Source organism: Phycodurus eques, chromosome 8 (genome assembly GCF_024500275.1).
Source record: "Phycodurus eques isolate BA_2022a chromosome 8, UOR_Pequ_1.1, whole genome shotgun sequence".
Lineage (NCBI taxonomy): Eukaryota > Metazoa > Chordata > Actinopteri > Syngnathiformes > Syngnathidae > Phycodurus > Phycodurus eques.
In genome coordinates, this window is record NC_084532.1 from 26,290,799 (window position 1) to 26,316,865 (window position 26,067).

Sequence of the window (26,067 nt, forward strand, 5' to 3'; positions counted from 1 at the left end):
TGGCCCATGTGACAAGTGATTGGGTTTGACGTCATTCGACTTGGTTTGTTTTTTTCAGATTCATATAAATTAAATATCAGAAACAATGACATTCTCTACCTGCTGATGTCGCTCTCCACCTGCTTGACGGAGGCCCTGAGCTCCTTGTTGGAGGTTTGGATGGCCTCCTTTTCCTTCGTCTTGTCTCTCAGTAGCCGGCGCAGGTTGAGGGCTTCCTCGCGCTGCTTCTCCAACCCCTGAACACTGTCCTGAAGGGAGCGCCGGGCCTCAGCTAGATCCCTCTTGGCTTCGGCCAGTCGCTCCTCTGTGGCCTGCAGCTTAGCTTGAAGAACGCCCACCTTAAACATGTTGGACAAGGATGGACACATTATGAACAGCATCAAGAGGACAACATTGTTACTCACAACTAACACTACTAACCATATTACAGTTATGTTGTAATGAAAGCTCATTACAATGAACCCAATGCTATGCCGCGGTTCATCTTTAGCAACCTCACAGTTTTAAGCAATCTTTTTTTATGGGATTATTTCCTTATACATGAAAGTCTGGTTGAGCAATTTAGAGTTGTGGCCTTTTACTGTATTATCACAATGTGTATATGCCTGTGAGAATTGCTGTATGCTCTGTTTGTATGTGTTGCTGCTCTGTGTGTTAAAGTTGCAGTTGTTTAGACATTTATATTTACCGTAACAGGTATTTTAATTTCTGTTAGCTCGTCTATGGTGTTTTTCATTATATGTTAGCATTAAGTTAGTAGACTTTCGTTGGACATCATGATATGGTTCGGTTAAACATTTTGGTGTTCTAATACACTGTACAATGTTTCATTCTTTTTTAATTTATATTTCAGCTTTAGAGTAAACAACTGGGAGCGACAAATAAACAGTTTGAAGCAAACAAGCTTTGCCTCTATTTATATATAGTCTTCTTTTTCTTTCCTCAAAGTGATGTTATATGATAATTTCCTATTTTTTGACAGCGAGTGAGTGAGAACAGGTGCTCAGGAATATGTTAAAAAGTGTGTTTTAATATTTAAGTGTGTTTTAAAGAGTTTAAATGTCTTTAAATTGTGTAGGAGGGGTAAAAATATATCCCCCAAAAAGTTATTTACGGTCTCTTTAGACCGCGGATCTTCAGTTATTGCGGGTGGGTCTGGAATGTATCCCAAGCAATAAACTGGAGTTCCCTGTACTGCTTTTTCAATGCAAACTTGGTTAAGCCTTTTAAATGCAGCCACCTTAATACGCAATAAACAGTGTACAATAGCAGCCTTTTGTACCTTTAGGAGCACAGTAACTTTGCTTGTGTCTGGACAAATTAATACCAGAATTTTTTTTACTGTATATTTTGTGTGCCAAGGGATGTTGTTAATGTTTTTGAGCTTTTCTATTAACAGTGGTTACACTTGAATGGCACTTGAAAATGTTAACCTGACAGAAAACATTGTTTGTTAATAAAGCTTTTAAGAAAAGAAACAATTAACTGAATTTCCGTTAGTTTCTTTTGGGAAAATAATGAAGTTCCAATGCTCATCCATTTATTTTTTAATTCAGTAAAATAACTCCCAAAATTTTAAATCAGTTACTCAGGAAAAAGATGAGATTGGTGATGAAAAGTAAAAGTAAGAAGGAGACGAGTTCAAGTCCAAATGGGTGAATGAGCTCACGTAAACAAAGCACATGACCTATATTAGCATCTTTTTTATATATTTATATTAGGTTTGGGGGAGGACGGGGCTTATCAGGGCCGGGGCTAAGAGCCGTTCCGGCATACGGCCAGCTTGCGTCTCCTTGCTGAGCTAACAGTGTCAAGAATCCACAGAGCAGCGTGATAAACAGCAGCACCCCCCCCCCCCCCCCCCCCCAACCCCTGAATGTGTGGGGGAGGACGACGAGGCCACACAGGATGATTCCTGCTCATAAAGTCATATGAGGAAGAACAAGCTGATCTGACCAATTAGACTTTGTTGGGGACATTGGAAAATTCAGCTCGTGAAGCCAGTTTCACTTAGCAACATGACATTTGGTAGAAGTGTCTACCATGAGCTAACCCACAAAAGTCTTAAGAAGCAATGCCAGGAAAGACACAGGAAGTCTGAGATTTTGCTGTGAAGCCACCATTTTGATTCAGTAGCGCACTCCTTATTGGAGAAAAAAATAAATAAAATCAGCACGCTAGACAGGTTTCACTGAGCAACAGGAAACTTGAAATTTGGTAGACATGTCTGTCATGAGTAGACCCACAAAAAAGTCTCAAGAAAACAAGCCCGAAAATATACAGGAAATCTGCCATTTTGGGTCGATTCACCCATTTTATGGTACATTTCCAGGGTTCCTTCAGAAACAAACCTGTGCTTGATTTTTTTCGGATACCTTTAAATTTTAACCAGGTACAGTATACTACACAGATGGGACGACTTGCGAAGGGTTTGAATTTTTGTCATGTGGGTGGAGCTTGGCAGCAGAGTTTGATGACGCACCATAAATCGGGAAACTCTAAAAAAAAAAAAAAAAGCCACAATTTTTAAAATTCACCCCCCAAAGACGGTTTCAATTAGCAACATGAAATTTGGTAGAAATGTCTATCATGAGTAGACCCACAGCAAAATCTCAAAAAGCCATGCCTGAAAGCACACAAAAAGTCAGCCATTTTTGTTTAAAGCAGCAATTTTAGGGTCATTTTGACCATGTCCAGGGGTCCTTCAAAAAGAACTTCCTAGATATTTTCTTAGATTGCCACCAAACTCCATTTACTAGTAGGACAGTGAGAGTTGATTGCGTAACATTAGATTTTCTTTATTGCGTGTAGGCAGAGCTTAGCAGCCAAGCTAGATGACTCGTCACAAATCAGGAAACTCCACAAACGGCTTGTGTGTGATGAAGGTCCAACCCTAAAGAGAATTGTCGGCACTACCAACTGGCAGGAATGTATCACTCACCCCTGAGACGTGAGGGTGTGAGGGTCTGTTCATTGCCGCTTGCAGCTTCAATTTTATATGATTCCATCCCCCCTTCTTTGGGATGAGATGGTGCAGTGTTGTGTTATATGGACGAGAGAGGAGGGGAGAGGTGGGAGTGGGGTTGAGGGTCTCGGTGGAGCCAGCCCTTTGCTGTTACAAGAGGGGAGAAAATAAACATCCACCCGCCCCCCTTTACTGCCGGCTTATTTACTCAAGGGGTTAACACAAACTTTGATTTCATAATACGGTACCAGGGACCCTCAGTCCCCCCGCCGTCCCACCAGCCCTCCTCATACTGATGCTGTCCAGCTTCTCCTGCTCTGCCACACATACACAAATGAGATTGAATACAATGGATGAAGGGCCGCTGTTTGGTTAATACTGAGTGTTTTTGCTAGGGGGGATTTGGTAATCAAACAAGCAAAAAGACAAATGTGTTTTTTGGTCATTACGTCACCATATGAGCGCATATTGACACAGCAATTAGCGTCCATCTTTCATCAAGGCTTTTCATTTGAGGTTTGACTCAACGTAAAGTGAAAATAATGACTACTATGGAGAACAGAACATAATACGCATACAACATTGTGGAGCGACCATATGTCAAAATTCTCCTGGGGAAAAAAGGACTGTTGAGCTCTAGACAAACGACAAGAAATGAAGCAGACCAGGTTGAAAAATAAGTGGCATAGCTCCCTGTAACCTAACATGGATGCACATAACATCGTGGAGCGGTCACATATAAGGAATGAAAGGACTCTCTCAGAGAAACGAAACGAAATGAGGCAGACTGGGCAGAACAATTAAGTGGCTTAGGTCAACAGACCGTAAACATGGATCTACACAAGATTGTGGAGGGACCGGATGTCCAGAACCAGAAAAGCGAAGAGTCATTGAAGATGGCGTCTCCACATAGCATAAGATGACCTTTAATACCGCGCATGGAACTGGTTTTAAGCATTTGTTGGAACCCTTCCAATGGTGGTGGGGGTCTTGTGGGGGTTCTTCACTCATTTACTACAATTTGACAGCGTGAGGACAAGATGCTCCCCACTCCTGAAAGCCAAATGTTGCTCAAAGATAAACATCGGCCGTTTTCCCGGCAAAGCGTGCGTCTAAATCACGGCACAGTGAGCCTTGTTTTGGCTTTATGAAGTGACAGTGAGCTCGCTGCTATCCTAAAAGGACCCGGCGACTTGTCATCCCCATACGTTTGTCGACTCTGAGGAAGAATGAGGGGAGAGCTCAGAGAGGACACACTTATTTGTTTTAGCGGTACTGGAATGTTTCAGAATGCTCACACACACATCTACAATAACCATGAAAAGTATCTCATGTGCATGCCAGACCAGTAGTTGGTGATCTCACTTCGCAAAGCAGCTTTTTAGTTAGTCAGTGAGTTAGTCACTTAGTCAGTCAGTCAGGGGGGCCAGTCATTCAGTCGGTCAATTAGTCCGTCAGTGAGGTAGTCAGTTAGTTAGCTATCAGCTGGTGAGTCAATTAGTTTGCCAGTTAGTTAATTGTTTAGTTATTTAGTCAGTCAATCAAGTACTTCACTGAGTCACTGAGAAAGTCAGTTGGTTAGTCAGTTTGTCAGTCAGTTAGGTAGTTGGTAGGTCGGTCAGTCAGTCAGTCTAGTTAGTCAGCTTGTTATTCAGTGAGTAAGTTAGTTTCTCACTCATAGACTTAGTTTGTTGGTTAGTCAGGATGTCAGTCAATCAGTTAGTCAGTTATTTTGTTATTTGGTGAGTTTGACTGTCAATCGGTTAGTACATGAGTTGTCCAGTTAGTCAGGTACTGAGTTAGTCAGTAAATCAGGCTGTTAGGCTGTCAGTTAGCCAGTCAATCAGTTAACGTGTTAGTTTGTAGGTAATTCAGTCAGTCAGTCAGTCAGTTATTTGGTAAGAGAACAATATACACTGACACGCAACCGTGATGTGCTGTATAATCATTTTTTGGTATAACCATCCAGGTCAAAGCCACTGCCAACAGAATCTTCTGACCTGGCGCTGGGCAGCATGCTGCTGTTGGCTCAGCTCACGCAGCTTCTCGCGTCCGCTCTGCTCAGCCGCCTCGTGCGAGTTGATCGACGCCTCAAAGTCAGCTCGCAGCTGCTGCGTCTCACGCCGCAGGACCGTCACTTCATTCTGGAAAACAACAATAATAAGATGAGTGCAGTTCAATTAAACAAAAGAAGCTTCTAGGATGGAAGGCTGGTGATTGTGACCTTGTCCTGCTTCTGTGTGGCAAGCGCTTCCCTCCGAGTGAACTCCAGATCACTGGTTACAGAATTAAGGTCCTTCTGGAGGACAGCAAGCTTCTCCAACAGGGACACCTTCTCCGCCTCCTTCTGGGACAAAGCCTGATCACCACAGACACACAATCAGAACTTATAGGGCTTTTGTGGCTCATTGGTCTAGATTTGTGATGCTTCTTTGCGTGCGAGAGGTGCTGTGTGAGGTCTGACAATTGTCACATGGTGGTCCATGTGAGTAAAAAGGGTGTCATAAAAGGGTGCAAGGATCCCATAGAGAAGAAGCCATAGATACTGTAGCTATACACCTACCGCGACCTCTGCCTGTAGATCTGCAGTTCTACATAACTCTCTGCTTGGATAACAAACTACCTTACTTCCTAGCCACCTACCTGCTGTATCTCACTGTGGCCCTGCAGGATGCTCCTCTCGCAGTGCTGCTGGGCTCTGAGCATCTCCTCCTTTGCCTTCTGCACCTCCTCCCCGCTACACTCGGCCAACTCCTGTTTTAGTGAGCGCAGCTTCTCCTGCTGCCCCCTCATCTCTTCAAGCTGCTGCTCCTGTATGCCACCACCAACAGATGTGACGCCTGATCATCGTCTTACTGTAGCATCAACATCAACATCAATGTCATCATGGTCAAACCTTCTGTCTGCGTTCGTCCTCCAGCTCCTTTCGGTGGAGCTCATCCTTGTTCTTTAGGATCTGCAGGGCCTTCCTCTCCGCCTGAACCAGCATCTCCTCCAGGGTGCTACGCTCCTGGGCGAATTGAGCATCTTTACGCTCCGCATCAAGACGCACCAGAGCGACATCACCTGCGCAAAATTGTGGCAAAATTGGAATTTTCTGTTTTGTGGTGAGTCATGGAAATTTGCTGTCATGCTCCACCTACAAGCATTTACAAAAACGCAAATTGTTTTACATTGTAGTGTCACCAATCCATTGAGTAAATGTGGACAGCAATCAGACACATTCTCAAGGATGACTTGGTCTTTGAAGGACCACTGAAAATGGTCAAAATGACCCTAGAATCGCTGCTTCAAACCACCATGTCAGACTTCCTATGTCTGTCTCAGGCATGGGCTCCTGATGCTTTTTTTTCTGGGTCTACTCGTGATAGACAAATGTTATGTTGGTAAGTTAGAGTGGCTTTACGGGCTGAATTTTAAAAAATTTCTAGAACTTTCATTTCCTGGTACTTGAAGTTCCTGGAACAAAAAGGTTCCAATTAGATGTATTCAACACTGCAGGTTGTTGAACCTTTCAAGAGTACGACCCCCTACCAGGGCACTCTTTTGGTTTCTGTAAGTTACTTTGGAACTAGATTTAGATACAGAGATAAATAGTTCCCATGGTCCAAACATACAGTACAATGGTCCTTGAAAGGTTCCTTGTTTTGGAGTCAAGCACCTTAGGTTCCTGAACCTTTCGAAACTCTTGAATTGCCCCCTGTAGACAAATATTTTTTTTATTTTCAATTGAATCAAATTAACCCCTTGCAGGATCTCATTTGATTAATTATCGTAGAACCAAATTTAGAGCCTACCGTCCAAAGTCACAATGGTCATCTAAAACATTACAAGTTTCAGTGTCAATTTCTTGTTTTTGAAATTGCTAATTCAAGAAGAAATTATTATCCTTGGATTAAATTTAGACATTAATTCCATCCAAACAAACAATGGTCCTCCGAAAAAAGCTCCTAGTATCAGAGTACAGTGCTTAAGGTCCCTGAACCTTTTGAGACTCTTTATTTTCCACCTGTGGGAAATACTTTGAACTGAATTTAATTGAATTAACCCCCTAGCAGAATGTATTGAACCACAACCAAATGTAGAGTATGCAGCCCAAACACAAAAATTATGTTTTTTTTCTATGTGCCCTGTGATTGGCTGGCGACTGGTTCAGGGTGTACCCCGCCTCCCGCCCGAAGACACCTGGGATAGGCTTCAGCAGCCCGCGACCCTAGTGAGGATAAACGGTAAGGAAAATGGATGGATGAATTAACTCCCTACGGGGTCTTCTTTTGGCATCGCTGAATTCCCCCAGTACGAAATTTAGAGTCCGCAGTCCAAACACACAATGATCCTCAAAATAATTCTTAGTTCCAGAGCAAAGTTCTGAAGGTTCCTAGACCTTTCAAGACTCTTGAATTGTCACCCTGGAACAAGTTTAGCTTTTCCTTTTTTTCAATTAAATTAACCGGCAAGCAGGGTTTACTTTTGTCCTTAATAAATTCCTCCAGAACCAATTTTGGAGCCTGCAGTCCAAACACACAATGATCCTCTACAAGTTGTATTTCTGGGATAAAATTCGGAACCTTTTGAAACGGTTTCATCCCAAGCAGGGATTTCTTTCTGCTCAAATAAATGACCCCAGAAGTAAATTTAGAACCTGCGGTCCAAACAAAAAATGGTTCTGAAAGTAACTGCGGTGGAATTTGAAATTAGAGATTAGATCCAGCACTTCCAAGGTTGCTTTTGCACTGAATGGTCAGTCATGTTTTTGACATGATGAGATGGGATTGATGTGCTGGGAAAGTCATCTCCACACAGGTGCAGCTGTTGCGGAGCTCGTCTATAAACTATGGTTCTCTGGTGGGCCCTTTGGAAAGGATCCATGGACAGTGTGGGTTGGCACATGGGTGAGGGTGGGTTAGGGGTTACACCGGGGTTTGGCGGGGGGTGCGCTCACGCGTCAACGCCTCATTAGCCGACACCAAGCTGCGCCTCTCGGCCTCCAAGCGGCTACATTCGGCCTCCAGGGACGAGGCCAGCTCCTGACTATGGAACACGCTGGTCTCCAGGCACTGCTTCTCGGCTCTGGAAGTACAAATGCAGTCAGAAGCCACAGCCTGACTTTGGGCTGCGTGATATGACCTTGAAATAAAAAAAATAATAATTTTCTGATTTGAATTGATTTTTTTTTTCCATGCTAAAAGTAAGAGCAATTGACAATGGCATTATTCAAAACAGGTTTAGCTTTTTGGTTTGGTTCCAATTCTGATATATACTTTAACTACTTACTAAGTTAGGGCTGCATTAAAAAAAATAAAAATGCAGAAATTTTTAATTTACTGGTACTTGTATTTGCTGGAACTCGAAAGGTAACAGTCAGATGTATTCCACACTTTATGCTCCTGAACCTTGCGATAGTACTAGCCCCCGAGCAGGGTTTTCTTTTAGCTCACATAAATTACCCAGGAACTAAATTTAGACAATGAAATTCAACTCACTATTTGCTTTTGTCACACACACCTGAGCACCAGCAGCTCCTGCGCAAAGTCGCAGGTCTTGCGTTCAGCCGAGCAGAGTCGGACCTCCAGGCCGGCTTTGTCCTTGGCGAGGTCATCCCTGTCTGCAGTGGCTCTCTCCAGGGCCGCCGCCTGCTCGTCCCGCCGGCTCCTGCTCTCACGCAGCTCCTCCGATGCGCTCTGCATCTGTCTGCTCACCTACATACGAATACGCATACACATAGTTACATATAACTACCTACCTACATACTTACCTACCTATGTTCCTACCTTTCTACCGACCCACCTGGGTATCTATTTACCTTCAGTACCTTCTTATGTACTTACCTATCAACCGAATAACCTACTTTCCCACCAACCAACCAACAGGTCAATGTAGTTCCAGGGACAAAAGATCCAATGAGGTGATATAGTATTTTCCAGAGGTCCCGAAACCTTTGGGAGTCGGGTCTGCTCCAAAATTGAGCATACTTAATTGGAAACTTTTCAGTTCCAGGAACTACTGTACAAGGGCCAAGAAGTAAAACATTTCAGGATCTTTTGGTGGAAATGGCGCTTTTGCATTCTTTAGATCCAATTTGTGCAGGTCCATGGGGTCTGCGAATGGCCAGTGGCTGCAGGAACTTTGCCTGGAGCTAAGAAGAGTTTTTTACAAGGCTATTGTGTATTTGGACTGCGGGAAGTATTGTCTAAAAGTAGTTCCAGGGCTGAAAAAGACTCATATAGTGAGATTAGTACTTTCCAGAGGTCCATGACCCTTTGGGGTGAGATGTATGTATAAAGCCATGAGAAAAAGGAGGCAGAATAAGTGCACTTCCTTGGAGCCATAACACAATAGCTGAGTTTATAACAGACCTCAGCACCCTCTCATGTTTATTATATTTTTTTCTAGTGGGGCGGAAGGTTTAAAAAAGCAACAATCAGCGTAATTTGATTTCCATCCAGGCTAAATTGAAGTCAAACTAAATATTAGCGCGCCACGTCTTCTGACTCAGGCTGGATGACACCCAAGCTTTTTCACATTTATTTTCACAGCTCGCTTATCTCAAAGTGTTTGGATGGAATTTGTACATTTGTTTGATTTGTTAAAAACTACCTGAGGTCCTGCTCGAGTGATAATAAAGCAGGAGAGGATTCTTGTCATTCTTCAGCAGGCAAAGAATGAGAAGACTTTGGCGGTGCAAATTTACGAGTGTCTCAACTTAGAAAAGCATTCTGATGCTCCATTTATCTTCCTCGTATTTGTGCGCTATTCTCTCTCCCCGCTGACTCATAAAATATTATTAATAGCACTTCAGACTTAAGAAAATATCAATTTTAAGGAGACAGTAATGATACGGAAAGTTATTTACTGGCCTTCGTCTCTGCAGTAGCTTAAGTTGTTGGGCCAGAAATGCAAACCTTCACCTTCTTTTTAAGAGCCTTCACAAAAATATGACATTCAGGAATGACAAACATTTTTAGTATCGTCCATCTGTCAACTATACGTGGTTCAAATTTGTTAGCAAACGGACAAAATCATGAGGACGAGTTTGTTTTGGAAATGGACGAAATGACCCCAAATTGTTAGTTTCAAACATGGCTGACTTTGTGTCTTTTCTGGCATGGCTTCTTGAGACTTTTTTTGTGGATCTATTCATAATAGACATATCTACCAAATTTCACGTCATGCTAAGTGAGACTGGCAGAATTGTCCAAATTGTGGGGTTACTGTATGACTTTCCTGTTTTATGGCAAGTCATCAAGTCATCATTGTCTTTGAAAACTGGAAATGGGCAAAATGAGCATTAAATGGTTGCTTTAAACTAAAATGGTAGACTTCCTCTGTCTTTTCGGGTATGATTTCTGGAGACTTTTTTGTGGGTCTACTCATGATAGACATGTTGACCAAATATTGTATTGCTAAATGAAACTGGGCGGCACGGTGGCCGACTGGTTAGAGCGTCAGCCTCACAGTTCTGAGGACCCGGTTTCAATCCCTGGCCCCGCCTGTGTGGAGTTTGCATGTTCGCCCCGTGCCTGCGTGGGTTTTCTCCGGGCACTCCGGTTTCCTCCCACATCTCAAAAACATGCATTAATTGGAGACTCTAAATTGCCCGTAGGCATGACTGTGATTGCAAATGGTTGTTTGTTTCTATGTGCCCTGCGATTGGCTGGCAACCAGTTCAGGGTGTACCCCGCCTCCTGCCCGATGACAGCTGGGATAGGCTCCAGCACGCCCGCGACCCTAGTGAGGAGAAGCGGCTCTGAAAATGGATGGATGGATAAATGAAACTGGCTCCGGGGGCGGAATTTCCTGACTCCTGACTAAAACTGCAGCCCTTACCTGCAAGTGCTGCTCCAGGTTGCATGCGTTCTCCTTCTGTAGGAGGTCCAGATCCTCTTCCGTCTTGCGTCGCATGTCCTGCAGGTGGCGCTGCGAGCTCTCCAGGGCTTCCTTCTCCGCTTGAACGTTCGCCTTCTCCCACTGAAGCCGGGCCACCTCCTCCCGGGCATCCGCCTGGTCCGCTTCGGCTTCCCGACGGCGGTCGCCCAGCTCCGCCTTCTCAGCTTCGGCCTGAAACCAGGAGACACGAGGGGACACGTCGAGGGTCAGGCTAATAAGTTGGTCTCACTTGGAGGTCTCAAAGTGACAACAAATTTTGGGTTTTTCTTTTAGTAAGGGGATTTTGGGGGGTTCTGAAAGGCGTTTTATGGTGTCTGCCAACATTTTGGGTTTGCGTGTAAGAGGTTTTTGTCGTGTGTGGGAGGTTTTTTGGTGTGTGTGAGAGTTTTTGTAGTGACCTCGTGAGTTTTTGGGTGGAAGTTTGGGTGTTATTTTGTTAGTGGGAGGCAAATCGCAGTAATTTGGTTTGACTATCACAAAAGGTTTTTTGGTTTGTTAGATTTTCTGATGAGAATGAGAGGTTTTTGCATGAAGGGTTTTTTTGGTGTGAATGAGTTTTATGGAGAGGTGAGAGTTTGTAGGTGTGTGTGAAAGGTTTTTTGGTTTGTGAGTTTTTGGGGTGATTTTTTTTTTTTTTTTTATGTAGGTAAGGTATGTTGGTTTGAAAAGTTTGTTGTGCCAATGTGAGGGGCTTTCCGGTGTGTGTGTCAGTTTGCTTGGTGTGAATGAACCTTTTTTTAGTTTTTGAGCGTTTTATTGGCATTTCAGTTTTTTATCGTGAATGAGTGTTTTTTGGTGTGTGTAGGGTTTTTTGTTTTTTGAGAAAGGCTTTTGGGTCTAAATGAAAGGTTCTTGGCGGGTGTGAGAGTTTTATTGGCATTTAAGAGTTTTTTGGGGTGCGATGTATGAGAGGTTTCTGGTGATGTGAGAGTTTTTTGTGTGTGAGTTTCATGGTGTAAATGAAGGATTTTTTTTGGTGCGGGTTTGAGTTTTTGGGTATGTTAGAGAGGTTTTTTGTTGTTTGTGTGTGTGTTTGGTGTCGAGGAAACTTGAGTGTGTCTTAATGTTATACTGGCGTTTGAGAGATTTGTTTTGTTTGTGTGCCAGTTTTTTTGCGTGTGTGTAGGTTTTTGGGTTTTTTTTATGACTGAGTTTTTTTGGCCTGTGTGAGGGGAAAATGTTATTTTTGTCTATATGTCAACTCATACTGGACTGGTTACCCATCAATGGCAGTAATTTAACTTTCAGTCTTATTTCACTGTGGTTAACGTGGCTTTTCATTCTGTTTGAACATTCTGTTCAAAGGGATGGCTGCTAACCTGTAGCAGCAGGCGGTTGAGCTCAACCTTGTCCTTGGCCAGGCCCTCGCTCAGGGCGACCATCTTGGCCAGGGAGTCCTTTAGCCCCGCCTCCTGGTGGTGCAGCTTGGCTACCAGCGCTTCCTGGGCCACGCCACAACACTCAGCCTGCAGTGGCGTAGTGAAAAGAACTTTCATTGTGGTCAGACAGCGGACACGGATGCAGTTGTGGTGGTCTAACTTTGGTGAGAGCCAGAGCCAGGCTGGCCTTGTCCTCCTCCAGAACGTCCTTCTCCAGGCCTGACCGGCTCAGCTCCTCCCTCGCCGCAGCCAGCTCCTGCCGGAGGTCCGAGTGTTTCCCCTCTAGCTCCTCCAGGGTCTGCTCGCTGGAACGCAAAGCATTCTCTCACGCTGTTGTCATCGCACGCAAAAAAAAAAAAAAAAAAATACAAAAAAAAAAAAAAAAAAAAAGCCCCCAAACAACAAACCATCTGGCCTTCGAAAGTTGGAGGGCCAAAGGCCACAACGCATGGGGGACCGAGCTGAATTGCATGTCCCGCTAGGATCCTAAAACATTTTCATTTTGTTTCAAGCTCATTGTACATTACCATTACAACATAAATGGCTTACAGACGATTTTATTTGGGGAGAAATGCACCAGAAGTGTCAGGATGTTGATGTGTTCTAGTCGCCATTTAATGTCGTGTTTGGCTCTGTGATGCAATAGTTTCAAAAATCTCATGGCACACCAACAAACAAAAATATAGAAAATACAAACGGTGAGTCCCCGCTATATTGCGGATTTTTAGGTGATTTTTGTTTTTTATGGGTTTTTACAGTCTAAATTTAACATTGCGCGCCTTCATTTGTAGTACCACGTTGTCCACAACATACCGGGCAGCACTGAGCACTATTGGAAGAGATGCAGCATAATCAAGAGCAAGAGGAAGACATTGTTCCAACAGTGCAAAGAGAAAATATGCCCATGAGTATTGTTGTAGAAAGGTATATATTTATCAAAACATCTATGCTAATTTACGTTAGTCCATACATGGCATTTTGAATTAGGCAGTAGCATCAAGCTTGTGGACTTAATGATATGCTTTGGCTGAACATGTTGGTGTTTGTAGCATAAATCCATCGTTAGATAATGCATACTCGGCTAATGTTACGCAACAATAAGAGAACCATCCGTGTAAGCAGCAAGTAAATAGTGTGTGTGTGTGTGTCGCACCCTCGCTGGGTCTCAGAGTGCAGCCGTGCCAGCTGCAGCTCGGCGTCTTGATGCTTCTGCCTCAGGGCCTCCAGCTCGCTGCGCTTGGAGTCCAGCTCCTGCCGCACACCTGCTAAAAGCTGCTCCACACCACCCTTCTCGCTGGGCAGACATGACATCAAGAATAGGACAATGACTAATGGGGGTTTCAGTTCTCTGTGGCTCATTGGTTTATGGGTATGATTCTCGCTTTGGGTGTGAGAGGTCCTGGGGTCAATTCCCGGACATACCCCACTAAGAAAACATCTGTAGTGCGTGAGTATGCTGCAATGTTATAACTTGGTCCTTTTCTCAAGGTGGCCCATTTAACAAGTAAATGGGTCATTGAGCATTCCTGTGTTGGTTGCCAGCCAAATGATCAACAGCGTATTTTAAGATCTGTGGTTATCAGCTTCAATCAAAGTGTCCTTGTCATATGGCTGCCCATGTGACAAGTTATGAAGTCATCTGCTCTTCTGTGTGGGTTGTTGGTCTTGGGCAGGGGTCGGCAACCCAAAATGTTGAAAGAGCCATATTGGACCAAATAAATGTATATTTTCCCGACAGCGCATCCTGGAGATAATGACGCACCACGTGACTACTCTGCTGTACGATGGTGTTTTAGGTTTCGTTGCATTGATGAAATTATAGAAATATAATAAAGAAAACTTTTTTTTTTTTTAAATGTCATTTTTATGTTGAGGATTCAAAAAAGCAAAATGGCACATGCCTCCTGTAATTTCAGACCTCCCCATGGAAATAAAATGCAGTCCTCTTCAATCCTCAATAATACAAACAATCCTCTTCTCTTTCCCCCCTTATCTGGGCAACAAACAAAGTGTAATAGAACGCAGCCTGCAATTGTAAAAATAAAACAGCAGCCTTTTGAAAATGTAAGTATTACGAAAACAAGCCAGTTTCATTTCGATTAATAAAATAAAATAATGCACAATCCTCTTCTCTTTCCCCCCTAATGGCGGCAACAGACACAAATGAATAGGCTACAATTGCACCTGTGCGTGATACATCACAGCCTACAATTAAAACGCAGCCTGCTTAAATAATAAAACAGCAGCCTTTTGAAAAGGTAAAGTATATCAAATTAAAATAATACAGTTTAAGTTCAGTTTCTGTGCATTATCCACTTCTCTTGAGTGTTCTACAAATGCTAAGTAAGTCAGTGCAAATTAAAAAGCAGCATCCTCTTCTGACACGCACAATACAACGCAGCCATCCTCGGACCTGAGCAACAAAACACAACATCCCTAAGTGTCATTCCAAATATATACTGACGAAAAATCAGAAACCACTATATAAAAACAGACACTTTGTTGCTAAATATGTGCCTATGACAGAATTGTGTTCTTACCCATTTAATGTGACTTCTGTTTTCGGACATCACTGGACAGCTTCTCAACATCGGGCATGTAAAATGTAACTTTAATCTTGACATGACTGCAAGCTCTTCTGTGAGGCGGTTGCGGTAGTTGGATTTAATGTAGTTCATGTTTGAGAATATCTGCTCGCACAGGTATATATTGATCCAAAGATGGATAATACTCCAAATGCATATGTCTTCATGTTCCTATAACTGTCAGGAAGAGCATTCCATGTTTCGAACAAGTTTATCGGGTGTTGCGAGGCTTTTCAATTTCGCTCCAGTTGTGGCTTTGGGCAAGCTGTGCTTTCTGGCTATCATCAGCTATCTTTCTTTTTCCCATTGCTATCAATGGCCCATCACACAGCCCGCCAGTTTGTTTGCGACAGCCACCTGCCACGCCGACCTCAAAGAAGCGCGCGTCGCAGGCTATGATGCAAATCTTCCCATCCATCCATCCATTTTCTGAGCCGCTTCTCCTCACTAGGGTTGCGGGTGTGCTGGAGCCTATCCCAGCTGTCATCGGGCAGGAGGCGGGGTACACCCTGAATGGTTGCCCGCCAATCGCAGGGCACAAACAAACAGACAACCATTCGCACTCACAGTCACACCTATGGGCAATTTAGAGTCTTCAATTAATGCATGTTTTTGGGATGTGGGAGGAAACAGGAGTGCCCGGAGAAAACCCACACAGGCACGGGGAGAACATGCAAACTCCACACAGGCGGGGCCAGGGATTGAACCCGGGTCCTCAGAAGTGTGAGGCTGACGCTCTAACCAGTCATCCACCGTGCCATGATGCAAATCGTCATTGACAGAAATGTTGAAATGTAATATTTATGCCACACACTTTTACAGCATTGGAAAACGTTAAGAATGTTTGTTGTCATATTTGTTGTCATGTTTGTCCTCGTACAGAAACCATATTAAAACAGAAAATATATTTTTCTCCCCCATCTTTTTCCATTTTCATAAATTTTTCCTTTCTGTGTGCCTTGTTGTTCTTGCGGGATGCATCTCGATTAGCTGTGAGTGCGAGAGGTCCAGTTTTCAAGTCCCGGAAGAGCACTTTCTTTAAAGTCGACCAGCAACAGTCATTACTGCTTTGCCGCTGGTGCTCCAAATTTCCTGAATCTCAGAGTGAAAGAGGCTGATATAATGCGAAAATGTGTTTGCACTAGAACAGAGGCTATTCTAAAATGAGAAATTCTGGGTAAAATATTTGAGTAATCTGCCAGACTCACATCCAACTGGTTTATGGGGTTGTTTTACTTTCTGAGCAACTGGGTACTGGTTGGTGCCAGTGGTGTGTGTGGTTTCTCCCATTGGTCTAGGCAGAGGTATGATGGGTAAAATGGAATCTGGAATACCACCAGGACTCTGGGTCTACTTTTGGGTCTAAATCCGGGATGAGCCCTTTGTTTGAAGTCAACCCACAAACATGTAGTACTGTTAAGGCCTCTCTACCCCACAAAACTCTTAGGTGACTACTTGTCTTTGTAGTGAAGGTAACTGGGTACCTAGAGATGATGTCTAGCGAGGAGCGGTATGTGTCTTTTTCCTGGACAGTTTCCTCCAAAGCCTTTTTGGCCTCTTGACTTTCCTTCGTCACTTCCCGGATCCTCGCCTCTAGTTCCGTTCTGGCCCAGTCGCTCTGCTGCAGCCGAGTACGCAATGCGTCTGCTTGCTCCAGGGACGCCTCCAGGCGGGCACAAAAGTCCTGGAAGACTGAGTGTCATTTCAACCACAAAGTGGAACAATCTGTGATAGCATGAGGAAAAGTGAGGCAGACCTGAGTTTGTTGCTGGTGCTTGGTGAGGGCACCCTGCACAGCCATAATGGTGATGTTCCTCCTTGGAGAACAACCAAGAAGACCTTCAGACGCAGCGCTATTTCCTTCACTAGACACCAGCTGGAGATTCATTGTGGACATTGTTAGACTGTGGCTATTTGTACACAATGAACACTTTACGTTCTGACCTGATGGACTTCACTGAGTACTTTCTGAAGGGCTTGGTTCTCAGCCTGGAGGACTTCCATCTCTCCTTTGTCCTCGCTTCTGCTCGTCTCCTGAGCGGGAAACAATGCAGGTTAGAAAAAAAAAAAAAACAGCATACTTAAGCCTGACATATACTAGACGGCAGAAGCTCAACACCAGCAAGTTGATCAAAGCTTTGAGACCAGACTTCAACTAATTTAACTCCCCCACCAAAGTCTCACCATCCTGTCCAGGCTAGCGTCCTTCTCGCTGTTTTGGCTGCGGAGTTGCTTCACCGAATCCGTAAGCTCCATGATCCTGAATCAGATCAGAAAATCACATTATCTTGTTGGGTTGGTTGTATGGTGGTATCTTGTCGATCAGTGAAACTAGTTTTGAGGCCAATGTTTTCCTAAGCGGAGGTGCTAAAGGACCTTTTTCTTTGTTGATAATAAACAGCCCCTATCACTTTACCTGGAGTTGAGTTCCACTTTTTCGGCGTCCCAGCGCCCCTGAAGCTGCATGGCCTCCCGTAACTTGTCCTTCAGCTGCTGCTCCAGCACTGACACCTCCTCGCCACCGGAGGCGCTCTCCTGTGTGGCCCGGGCCTCAAGATGGCGACAGGCCGCGCGGAACAGCTGGTCTGCAGCGGCGCACTCGCCTCGCATGTCGGACAGTGTTCTGGAAGGCGCACCAGAGGTATTAATGGTAGAGCTAGTATTCATTTCCCTGTGCCTTTACCCAGAACCCAACAAGGCGAGAAGTAACCTTAACTGTCTTCTATGTGCTAATTTTGTGGAAGCTCTATGAAAGGGAATAGCGACTATTGATGCTATTTCTTAGCCTGTCCATGGCGTTTTGCATTGTGTGCTAGCATTAAGCTAGCATAAACAAAGTTGTCTAGTTGTTTTTTAGTTTGACAGAAAATGTCAACTGAGAGTGGCATTAATAGCTTGAAGTCTCTTTTTTGGATGACTTGTTTGCTATTTGCCAAACTGCTTTTTATTGTGGAGTGAATTGAGTTGAGTTCAGCGCCACCATACAGAGCTCATATCTCAAAAGTCTGCACTCGCAAGTCAAAGCCAAATAATTGGATTAATGATGACTTGCATCTGGAAAAGCTTTCACACAGAGCACCAACAACTGAAAAAAAATCCTCGGTGTGAAATGGGTTAGTGAGGGGTTATGGGTGCTTTTTGTGTACTGCGCACTCACCTGTCAGTGAAGGTCCTGAGTTGCGTGAAGGCGTTCCTCAGGGAGGCGGCCTGGCGCCACATGCTTCTGACGCGAGCCTGCTCCCGACCCAGGCGGGATGACGACGTCTGCGAAGGGGTGAGCGTATGCGTGTGTGCGTGTGTGTGAAGGAGCTGGGAGAGATGTTAGCGAGAGATGGCATCTCTCATGTTATTGTGATTCCAAACAGACGCTGTCCTGGAAGTGCGCTGGCACACACACAAGTCATTGGATTTCCCTGAATAAACACACGTCCGACGTTTACGGCAACAAAGGGGGCCTCTTTCTCCCGCCCCTCGCCACTTGGAATGTTTTCACAGGAAAAAACAACGGGGGAGAAATAAAGCGAGAGTGAATGTTGGCTATGAATGGATTACTAAGGTTAACGCTTGAGAGATCCTAAGACATGTTGTCGTTTCTCCTATACTGACTTTCAAATTTTGGCTTTCACATTTATCTACCAGATGGGTTACTTGTTTCCAATTCAACGCATGTAGCAAAATGATCTTTTTATTTATTTTTTTTTTTTTTACTGTTTATTTTGTACCCTGCTACTGGTCTTTTTCTTTAAAGTACACACTCTGGCTCATGCTGTAAACTAATTCAATACAAAATTGTTAAAATTCATCTTGAAATATATATATATATATATTCAATTGTATTACTATCTTTTTTATTATTTTGGTGTTTTGTTTTTTCATCAAAAGTCTACAAAATATGATTATATAAAAAAATAAGCTAATATTAAATATAGTTTATTATATATCTTTTTATCTCAAATGATTAACATTTCTAAAATTCAATTGATCTTCAGTTTTAAATATTCATATAAAATATGCATTACCATTTATTACATTTGAATTCTTTTTTGTTTTTGAAATACATCTATGTATTGAATACTAATTACATAATGTATTATATTTTAATTTTTTATATTTTAAATCATCCAAACTTAATTAGTTTAAAAATTGAAATATTATTTATATTTAACTGCATATATTTCTTAATTTGCATTACTATATTGCCCTGCGATTGGCTGGCGACCGGTTCAGGGTGTACCCCGCCTCTCGCCCGAAGATAGCTGGGATAGGCTCCAACACGCCCGCGACCCTAGTGAGGATAAGCGGTAAAAGGAAATGGATGGGTGGATGGATATATATATATCCCCTAAACGCCCACCACGTTGTCATCGCTTAGGGGCTTAACTGTAGGTAAAACTACGGGACTAAATTTGGGCAATCTGCCAACACGCATTGGGCCAGCGTGGCAGATTAGGGCCTATTCCTTCTTTATGGCAGTACAACAAAAAACACGCCCCTCATTCCCCAGAGGCCAAAGAGCCTCTGCCGTCGGCAGCGAGCAGACAAGCGTGGCGGCAGAGGGTGCTAAGAATCACCCCGGGTTAATTATGGCTGCTTACGGACAACGGACTTGGCTATGCTAAACCAGAATACGGTTAATCCTACAAACATTTTAAGTCAAACCGAAGGACAATCTTTAGAAGTAGCAAGAAAGAAGCAAAAAAGACAACGCACGAAATCTTATTTTTGGGACGTTCAACGTGCGAATGCTAAAGGGCGATTCTCGATTAGAAGAGCTACAACATGAGCTAGAAACCATCAAATGGGATATAATTGGATTTGGTGAAATAACGTCAGAAAGATGAAGCTATGTTGACTCTCAATAATGGCCATCTATTTTATTACAGAGGATCAGAAAGCGGACGCGATGGTGGAGTTGGTTTCATTATTAATAAAAGTATCGCCAATTACGTTACCAGTGTCAAAAGTGTTTCCGATAGAATCGCCACATGTACCATCTCTATTAGAAAGCGTTACTCGCTTCTAAAGAGCAAGCTTACCAAATTAAACTTAATTTAAGAAATAAGCGACGAGTTTGAAATACATTTGGCTAATCACTTTAAAGCTCTTCTAACGCTGGAAGACACAGATCTGTCAACACACAACGACGAAATTGTAAACGGGGTTGTTCAAACTGCACACAAAGTAGCGCCATCAACGAGAAAGACGAGAATATCCAGAATATCTAAAGCTACTCTCGACTTAATAAAAAAGTGACGAGAAATGAAGAAAAGGGGCAGCATTATCAACAAAATTTAATATGTTGAATTCTGCAAGGCGATTCGGAAAAAGATACGAGAAGAATTGAGAACTTACAACGTTCGGCTTGTTGAGAAAACGCTTGAAGTTGGACAAGGAATAAAAAACGTAAAACGTGCATTAATTCGCCACAAGAAAATAATTTTGTTTCACAGCCGCCAAGAAATCGTACAACGAGTTAAATAATTTTATACAAAGCTATACAGTGACCCTCACCGAATGATTACTGGAAACCTTGAAGCAGACCCAGTTCCATGTATCCTGAATGAAAATGCTATTAGTTCACCTAAGGCTGGAAAAGCTTGTGGTCTGGATGAAATTTCTGTTGAAATGCTTAAAGCAGGAGGGAACGAACTTAATAAGATCCTTGTAAAACTATTTCAACGCTGCTTGGACTTTGCAAGAAGTACCGGCGACATGGAAAGACACAGAAATCATTTTGCTACATAAATCAGGCAATAAAATGGACCTAAGAAATGATCGCCCAATAAGCCTGCTCTCAACGATTTATAAAGTCTTTGCAAAGATATTGGACAAGCGAATTGGAATCAAACTCAATGAAGCACAGCCGATAGAACAAGCGGGTTTTCGTAGCGGTTTTAATACTATGGACCACATACAGACAGTTCAACAAATCATCGAACGACACAACGAGTACGAAATGCCTCTGTGTGTAGCCTTCAGTCACCACCACTTCAGTCACCACGTTTGACTCAGTCACCACCACTTCAATACTCCAGGCGCTAGTAAATCAAGGGATAGAGCCGACCGATATCAACATTCTACAATCAATATACAACGATTCTTCAGGTTCAATACGAATTGATGATGAAAGAGTGCGAATAAGTCTAGGAAAAGGGGTCAGGCAAGGCGACACTGTCTCCGAAGCTATTTACAGCTTGCCTTGAAGAAACATTTAAAAAGCTTAATTGGAAAAAAGGACTAATAATTAACGGCGCTTATTTGAGCCATCTTCGTTTTGCAGACAACATCATTTTATTCTCCTACGATGCTGAACAACTACAGCGTCGTATTCAGTAATTAGAGTTAGAAAGCCGTCACTCAGGTCCGAAAACGAACAAAAGCAAAACGAAGGTCATGTTCAATCGTTACTGTCCACAAAAAAGATAAAATGGAGGACTATGTCCTCGACAACTACGTTTATTTAGGCCAACTTGTAACTATGGATGGAAATACAAGCACTGAAGTTGAACGCCGCATAAAGCTTGCCTGGCGGGCTTATGGAAGGCTTAGTGTTATATTCAAGAACAATTTTCCCATTTGCTTGAAAAGAAAAGTTTTCGATCAATGTATTTGACCAGTCTTCACTTACGGTAGTGAAACTTGGACTACGAATGCCAAAGTTATACGAAGACTACGTGTAACCCAAAGGAACACGGAACGCCAAATGTTGAAAATAAGCGTTCGCGACAAGAAAAGATGCAGTCGGATAAGAGAGCAGACGTGAGTTACCGACATCATTCAAAAATAAAAAGCCTTAAATGGGAATGGGCTGGCCACGTTGCCCGAAGAGCTGACAAAAAGGTGGACCACAGAAACTATCAATTGGATACCACTGGACACAAAGTGACCACGGCGAAGACCTAAAAGTAGATGGATAGATGAAATCATGAAACACAACGGAATACACTGGCAACAAATTGCAAAATGTCATAGTAGCTGGAAAGAGGTCTTCATCCTGCAGTGGATAGAAAATGGCTGATGAAGATGATAAATACATATATATATATATAGAGAGAGAGAGAGAGAGAAAGAGAGAGAGAGAGAGAGAGAGAGAGAGAGAGAGAGAGAGAGAGGCAGCACATCGACCTCACAGTTCTGAGGACTTGGGTTCAAATTCTAGGAGTTTGCATGTTCTCCCCGTGCGTGTGTGGGTTTTCTCTGGGGACTGCGGTTTCCTTCCACATCCCAAAAACTTGCGTGATTGAAGACGTTAAATTGCCCGTAGGTGTGAATGTGAGTGCAAATGGTTGTTTGTTTATATGTGCCCTGTGATTGGCTAGCGACCAGTTCAGGGTGTACCCCGCCTCTCGCCTGGAGATAGCTGGGATAGGCTCCAGCACACCCGTGACCCTAGTGAGGATACGTGGTACAGAAAATGGATGGAAGCATTTTTGTGCTTTGTTTAATAAAATAAACTTTGGAGTTATGTAAACATCATGGCCGTTAAAGGGTTACAATTCCTCAAATATAATCAATTTTCGTCTTGAAATATACATATATTAATTATATTACACAGGGTTTACTTTATTATACAGTTTTCATTATGTTAGTTCCGTTTAAAATGTCCTCAAAATAATCAATATTACTTCTATTTAATTATGTATCACTATGATTATTATGATGATATAATGATGATTATTTATCTTACGATCGTTTACTTTTATTTTCCTTCAATAAAATGAACATTGGATTGATATAAACATACTGGCCTTTAAGGAGCTAAACAAATTTTCACTAGTATCCCGCTCACCTCTTGCTCACGGCGCAGGCGCGTATCGCACAGCTCGACGTCCTGGCGCGCCTTCCGCAGGCTCTCTACCAGGCCCTGGTTGAGGGCGTTGCCCTGCTCCAGCTGTTCTCGCAGCACACAGTTGACTTGGCCCAGGCTGCCGCATCTGGAAATACGACAACACCGACTTATCGCATCTGCATCCGCTTAGCTCGAGTCACACTCATACAAACACACACACACCCTGTTGCTGATGGTATCTCTGTGTGCGTATATGTTGGATGATGCTTTTTATTACCTAATGATGTTTTTATCTCCGCTCACCTCCTCTGTTCCTCCTCCAGCTGAGCCTCCTTGCTCCTGATGCTGGTGTTGAGATCTTCCTCCTGACGCTGGGCCGAGTCCTTGTGGGCCTGCAGCTACACACAAACACACACACACAGACACACACACACACACATACGAGTTGAGTTTTATGTGTACGTAAGACAAACATGTTGGGACATACCAACAGTCGCATCTTCTCCAAGTCAGAGGTCTTCTCCAGGACTTGCCCTTCAAGCTGGCCACACCTGCTCTTGTACTGGAGGACCTTGAAGGAGAAACCAGGTTCAGACTGAGAAGCATATGGAAAGCCATTAAAGCATTTATTCAATATCCTTGATATTTATTTTTGAATCAGAATTTATTTACAAATGAGGACAAAGTGCGTACCGGTGCTGGAAGGGTATGGAATAAATGCTCAAAGGGCTTTCCATAGGAGCGTTTCTCGGTCACTTCTCAGCTCACCTTGGTCTGCAGCCTCTGGACCAGCTGGGCCTGCTTCTGCTGGGCCTCCTGGAAGAGCAGCAGCCTCCGCCTGTATCCTCGCTCCTGGACCGCCTGTTGCCAAGGCGACACGCTGTCCCGGCCAGGCATGGTCAGCATCTGATCCAGCAGGACAGAGAGAGACTTTTGAGTTTCAATGATCCAAGAAGTGGTTCGCGTTGGTCCATGTTCATTAGGGTTTGGGTTCGGGGATTAGCGTTTGATAGGGTTTTTACATATTTATATTTAATATGTAATGTAAGTAGAAAGTGACTTCAGAAACAGTTGATATTTGCCACATTGTTTCTTTGGTTGGAGAGCTTTTCGCATGAGCAGGTTTTAAGGTCAAGGCCAAAATTCAACGTCCCAGCTAGGTCAAACACGTCATACACAAAAAAATCTATTTACAACCCCAATTCCAATAAAGTTGGGACGTTGTGTTAAACATAAATAAAAACAGAATACAATGATTTGCAAATCATGTTCAACCTATATTTCATTGAATACACTACAAAGACAAGATATTTAATGTTCAAACTGATAAACTTCATTGTTTTAGCAAATAATCATTAACCTAGAATTTTATGGCTGCAACGCGTTCCCAAAAAGCTGGGACAGGTGGCAAAAAAGACTGAGAAAGTTAAGAAATGCTCATCAAACACCTGTTTGCAACATCCCACAGGTGAACAGGCTAATGGGGAACAGGTGGGTGCCATGATTGGGTAGAAAAGGAGTTTCCCTGAATTGCTCAGTCATTCACAATCAAAGATGGGGCGAGGTTCACCTCAAGTGCGTGAGAAAATAGTCAAACAGTTTAAGGAAAATGTTCCTCAATGTACAATTGCAAGGAATTTAGGGATTTCATCATCTATGGTCCATAATATCATCAAAAGGTCCAGAGGATCTGGAGAAATCACTGCATGTAAGTGGCAAGGCCGAAAACCAACATTGATTGCCCGTGACCTTCGATCCCTCAGGCGGCACAGCATCAAAAACCGACATCAATGTGAAAAGGATATCACCACATGGGCTCAGGAACACTTCAGAAAAGCAATGTCAGTAAATACAGTTCGGCGCTACATCCGTAAGTGCAACTTGAAACCCTACTATGCAAAGCAAAAGCCATTTATCAGCACCACCCAGAAACGCCGCCGGCTTCTCTGGTCCCTAGCTCATCTAAGATGGACTGATGAAAAGTGGAAAAGTGTCCTGTGGGGGGTATACGAGTCCACATTTCAAATAGTTTTTGGAAATTGTGGATGTCGTGTCCTCTGGGCCAAAGAGGAAAAGAACCATCCGGACTGTTATGGACGCAAAGTTCAAAAGCCAGCATCTGTGATGGTATGGGGCTGCGTTAGTGCCAATGGCATGGGTAACTTACACATCTGTGAAGGCACCATTAATGCTGAAAGGTACATACAGGTTTTGGAGAAAAATATGATCCCATCCAAGCAACGTCTTCTTCTTGGACGCCCCTGCTTATTTCAGCAAGACAATGCCAAACCACATTCTGCACGTGTTACAACAACGTGGCTTTGTAGTAAAAGAGTGCGGGTACTAGACTGGCCTGCCTGCAGTCCAGACCTGTCCCCCATTGAAAATGTGTGGCGCATTATGAAGCGTAAAATACAACAACAGAGACCCCGGACTGTTGAACAGCTGAAGCTGTACATCAAGTGTTTAAAAGAAAAGGTGATGTAACACAGTGGTAAACATGACCCTGTCCCAGCTTGTTTGGAACGTGTTGCAGCCATGAAATTCTAAGTTAATGATTATTTGCTAAAAACTAAAAAACTTTTATCAGTTTGAACATTAAATATCTTGTCTTTGTAGTGTATTCAATTAAATATAGGTTGAACATGATTTGCAAATCATTGTATTCAGTTTTTATTTATGTTTAACACGTTCCAACTTCATTGGAATTGGGGTTATACCTGCAATATACGATTTTTTACAGACTTGGTGTACGCATAAAGTGATACCTTAATTTAAGAGTTCCCTAGATTACTGGAAGAGTTTTTAGAGTTAAGCGGACATTTTTTATTGAATAAAATACCAGCTAGCTAGCTAGACAGACAGACAGATAGATCGATAGATGAATTTCTTTTGACTTTGTGTTAGATTTTTTTTTTTTTTTTTTTTTTTAATGACTCAGTTTGTGAGACTTGAAAAAATGGACTTTTTTTGTATTGCACAATTAGAATTTTTTTCTCGAAATTTTTTTTTGAAGAGTCTGCCTTTTTTTATTGATGATAATCCAGTTTTTCTTGAAAAAATAAGTCGTGTTTGTTGCAACAATAAGACATCAATAAAAAAATATTATGATTATTTCTCTTCCAAAAACATACTTGTATGATCACAAAATGTTTCTCCAAAAAAGTAAAACTTGATTCTTGTCATTTTTGAGATTACGCCTTTTTTTTTAAATATGGCTTTATTTTGTTGAAAATATATGACTTCTCGCAAATTTCTCACTTTTTCTCCCCCCAAAATACAACTTTATTCTTAGAATTTGTCGTCTTTGTTTACAAAATATTAGACTACACTACAATTTACCTCTTGAAAGAATATGACACCGACTACGTTTTTTTTTTTTCTTTTTAATATTTAAACTCTTACAAGTTTGCATGTTCAGGCAAGCTTGTACTTTAGTTTGATTCTAAGTGTTAAACAGCA

At 42.8% G+C, this 26,067-nt stretch overlaps 1 protein-coding gene across 1 annotated transcript in view; it reads right to left on the reverse strand.

The window, feature by feature from the left end:
• crocc2 (ciliary rootlet coiled-coil, rootletin family member 2) overlaps positions 1-26,067 on the reverse strand; it is a 77,541-nt gene that overhangs the window by 49,726 nt on the left and 1,748 nt on the right. Inside the window, 21 exon segments of the mRNA XM_061683071.1 lie at positions 100-338; positions 4,966-5,109; positions 5,190-5,324; positions 5,609-5,776; positions 5,862-6,031; positions 7,908-8,035; positions 8,471-8,664; positions 10,793-11,023; positions 12,172-12,318; positions 12,392-12,536; positions 13,385-13,525; positions 16,301-16,500; positions 16,573-16,692; positions 16,761-16,850; positions 17,001-17,076; positions 17,233-17,439; positions 17,974-18,080; positions 22,606-22,750; positions 22,909-23,003; positions 23,093-23,176; positions 23,374-23,511. Of these exon segments, the coding sequence (XP_061539055.1) occupies positions 100-338; positions 4,966-5,109; positions 5,190-5,324; positions 5,609-5,776; positions 5,862-6,031; positions 7,908-8,035; positions 8,471-8,664; positions 10,793-11,023; positions 12,172-12,318; positions 12,392-12,536; positions 13,385-13,525; positions 16,301-16,500; positions 16,573-16,692; positions 16,761-16,850; positions 17,001-17,076; positions 17,233-17,439; positions 17,974-18,080; positions 22,606-22,750; positions 22,909-23,003; positions 23,093-23,176; positions 23,374-23,511 (3,104 nt within the window).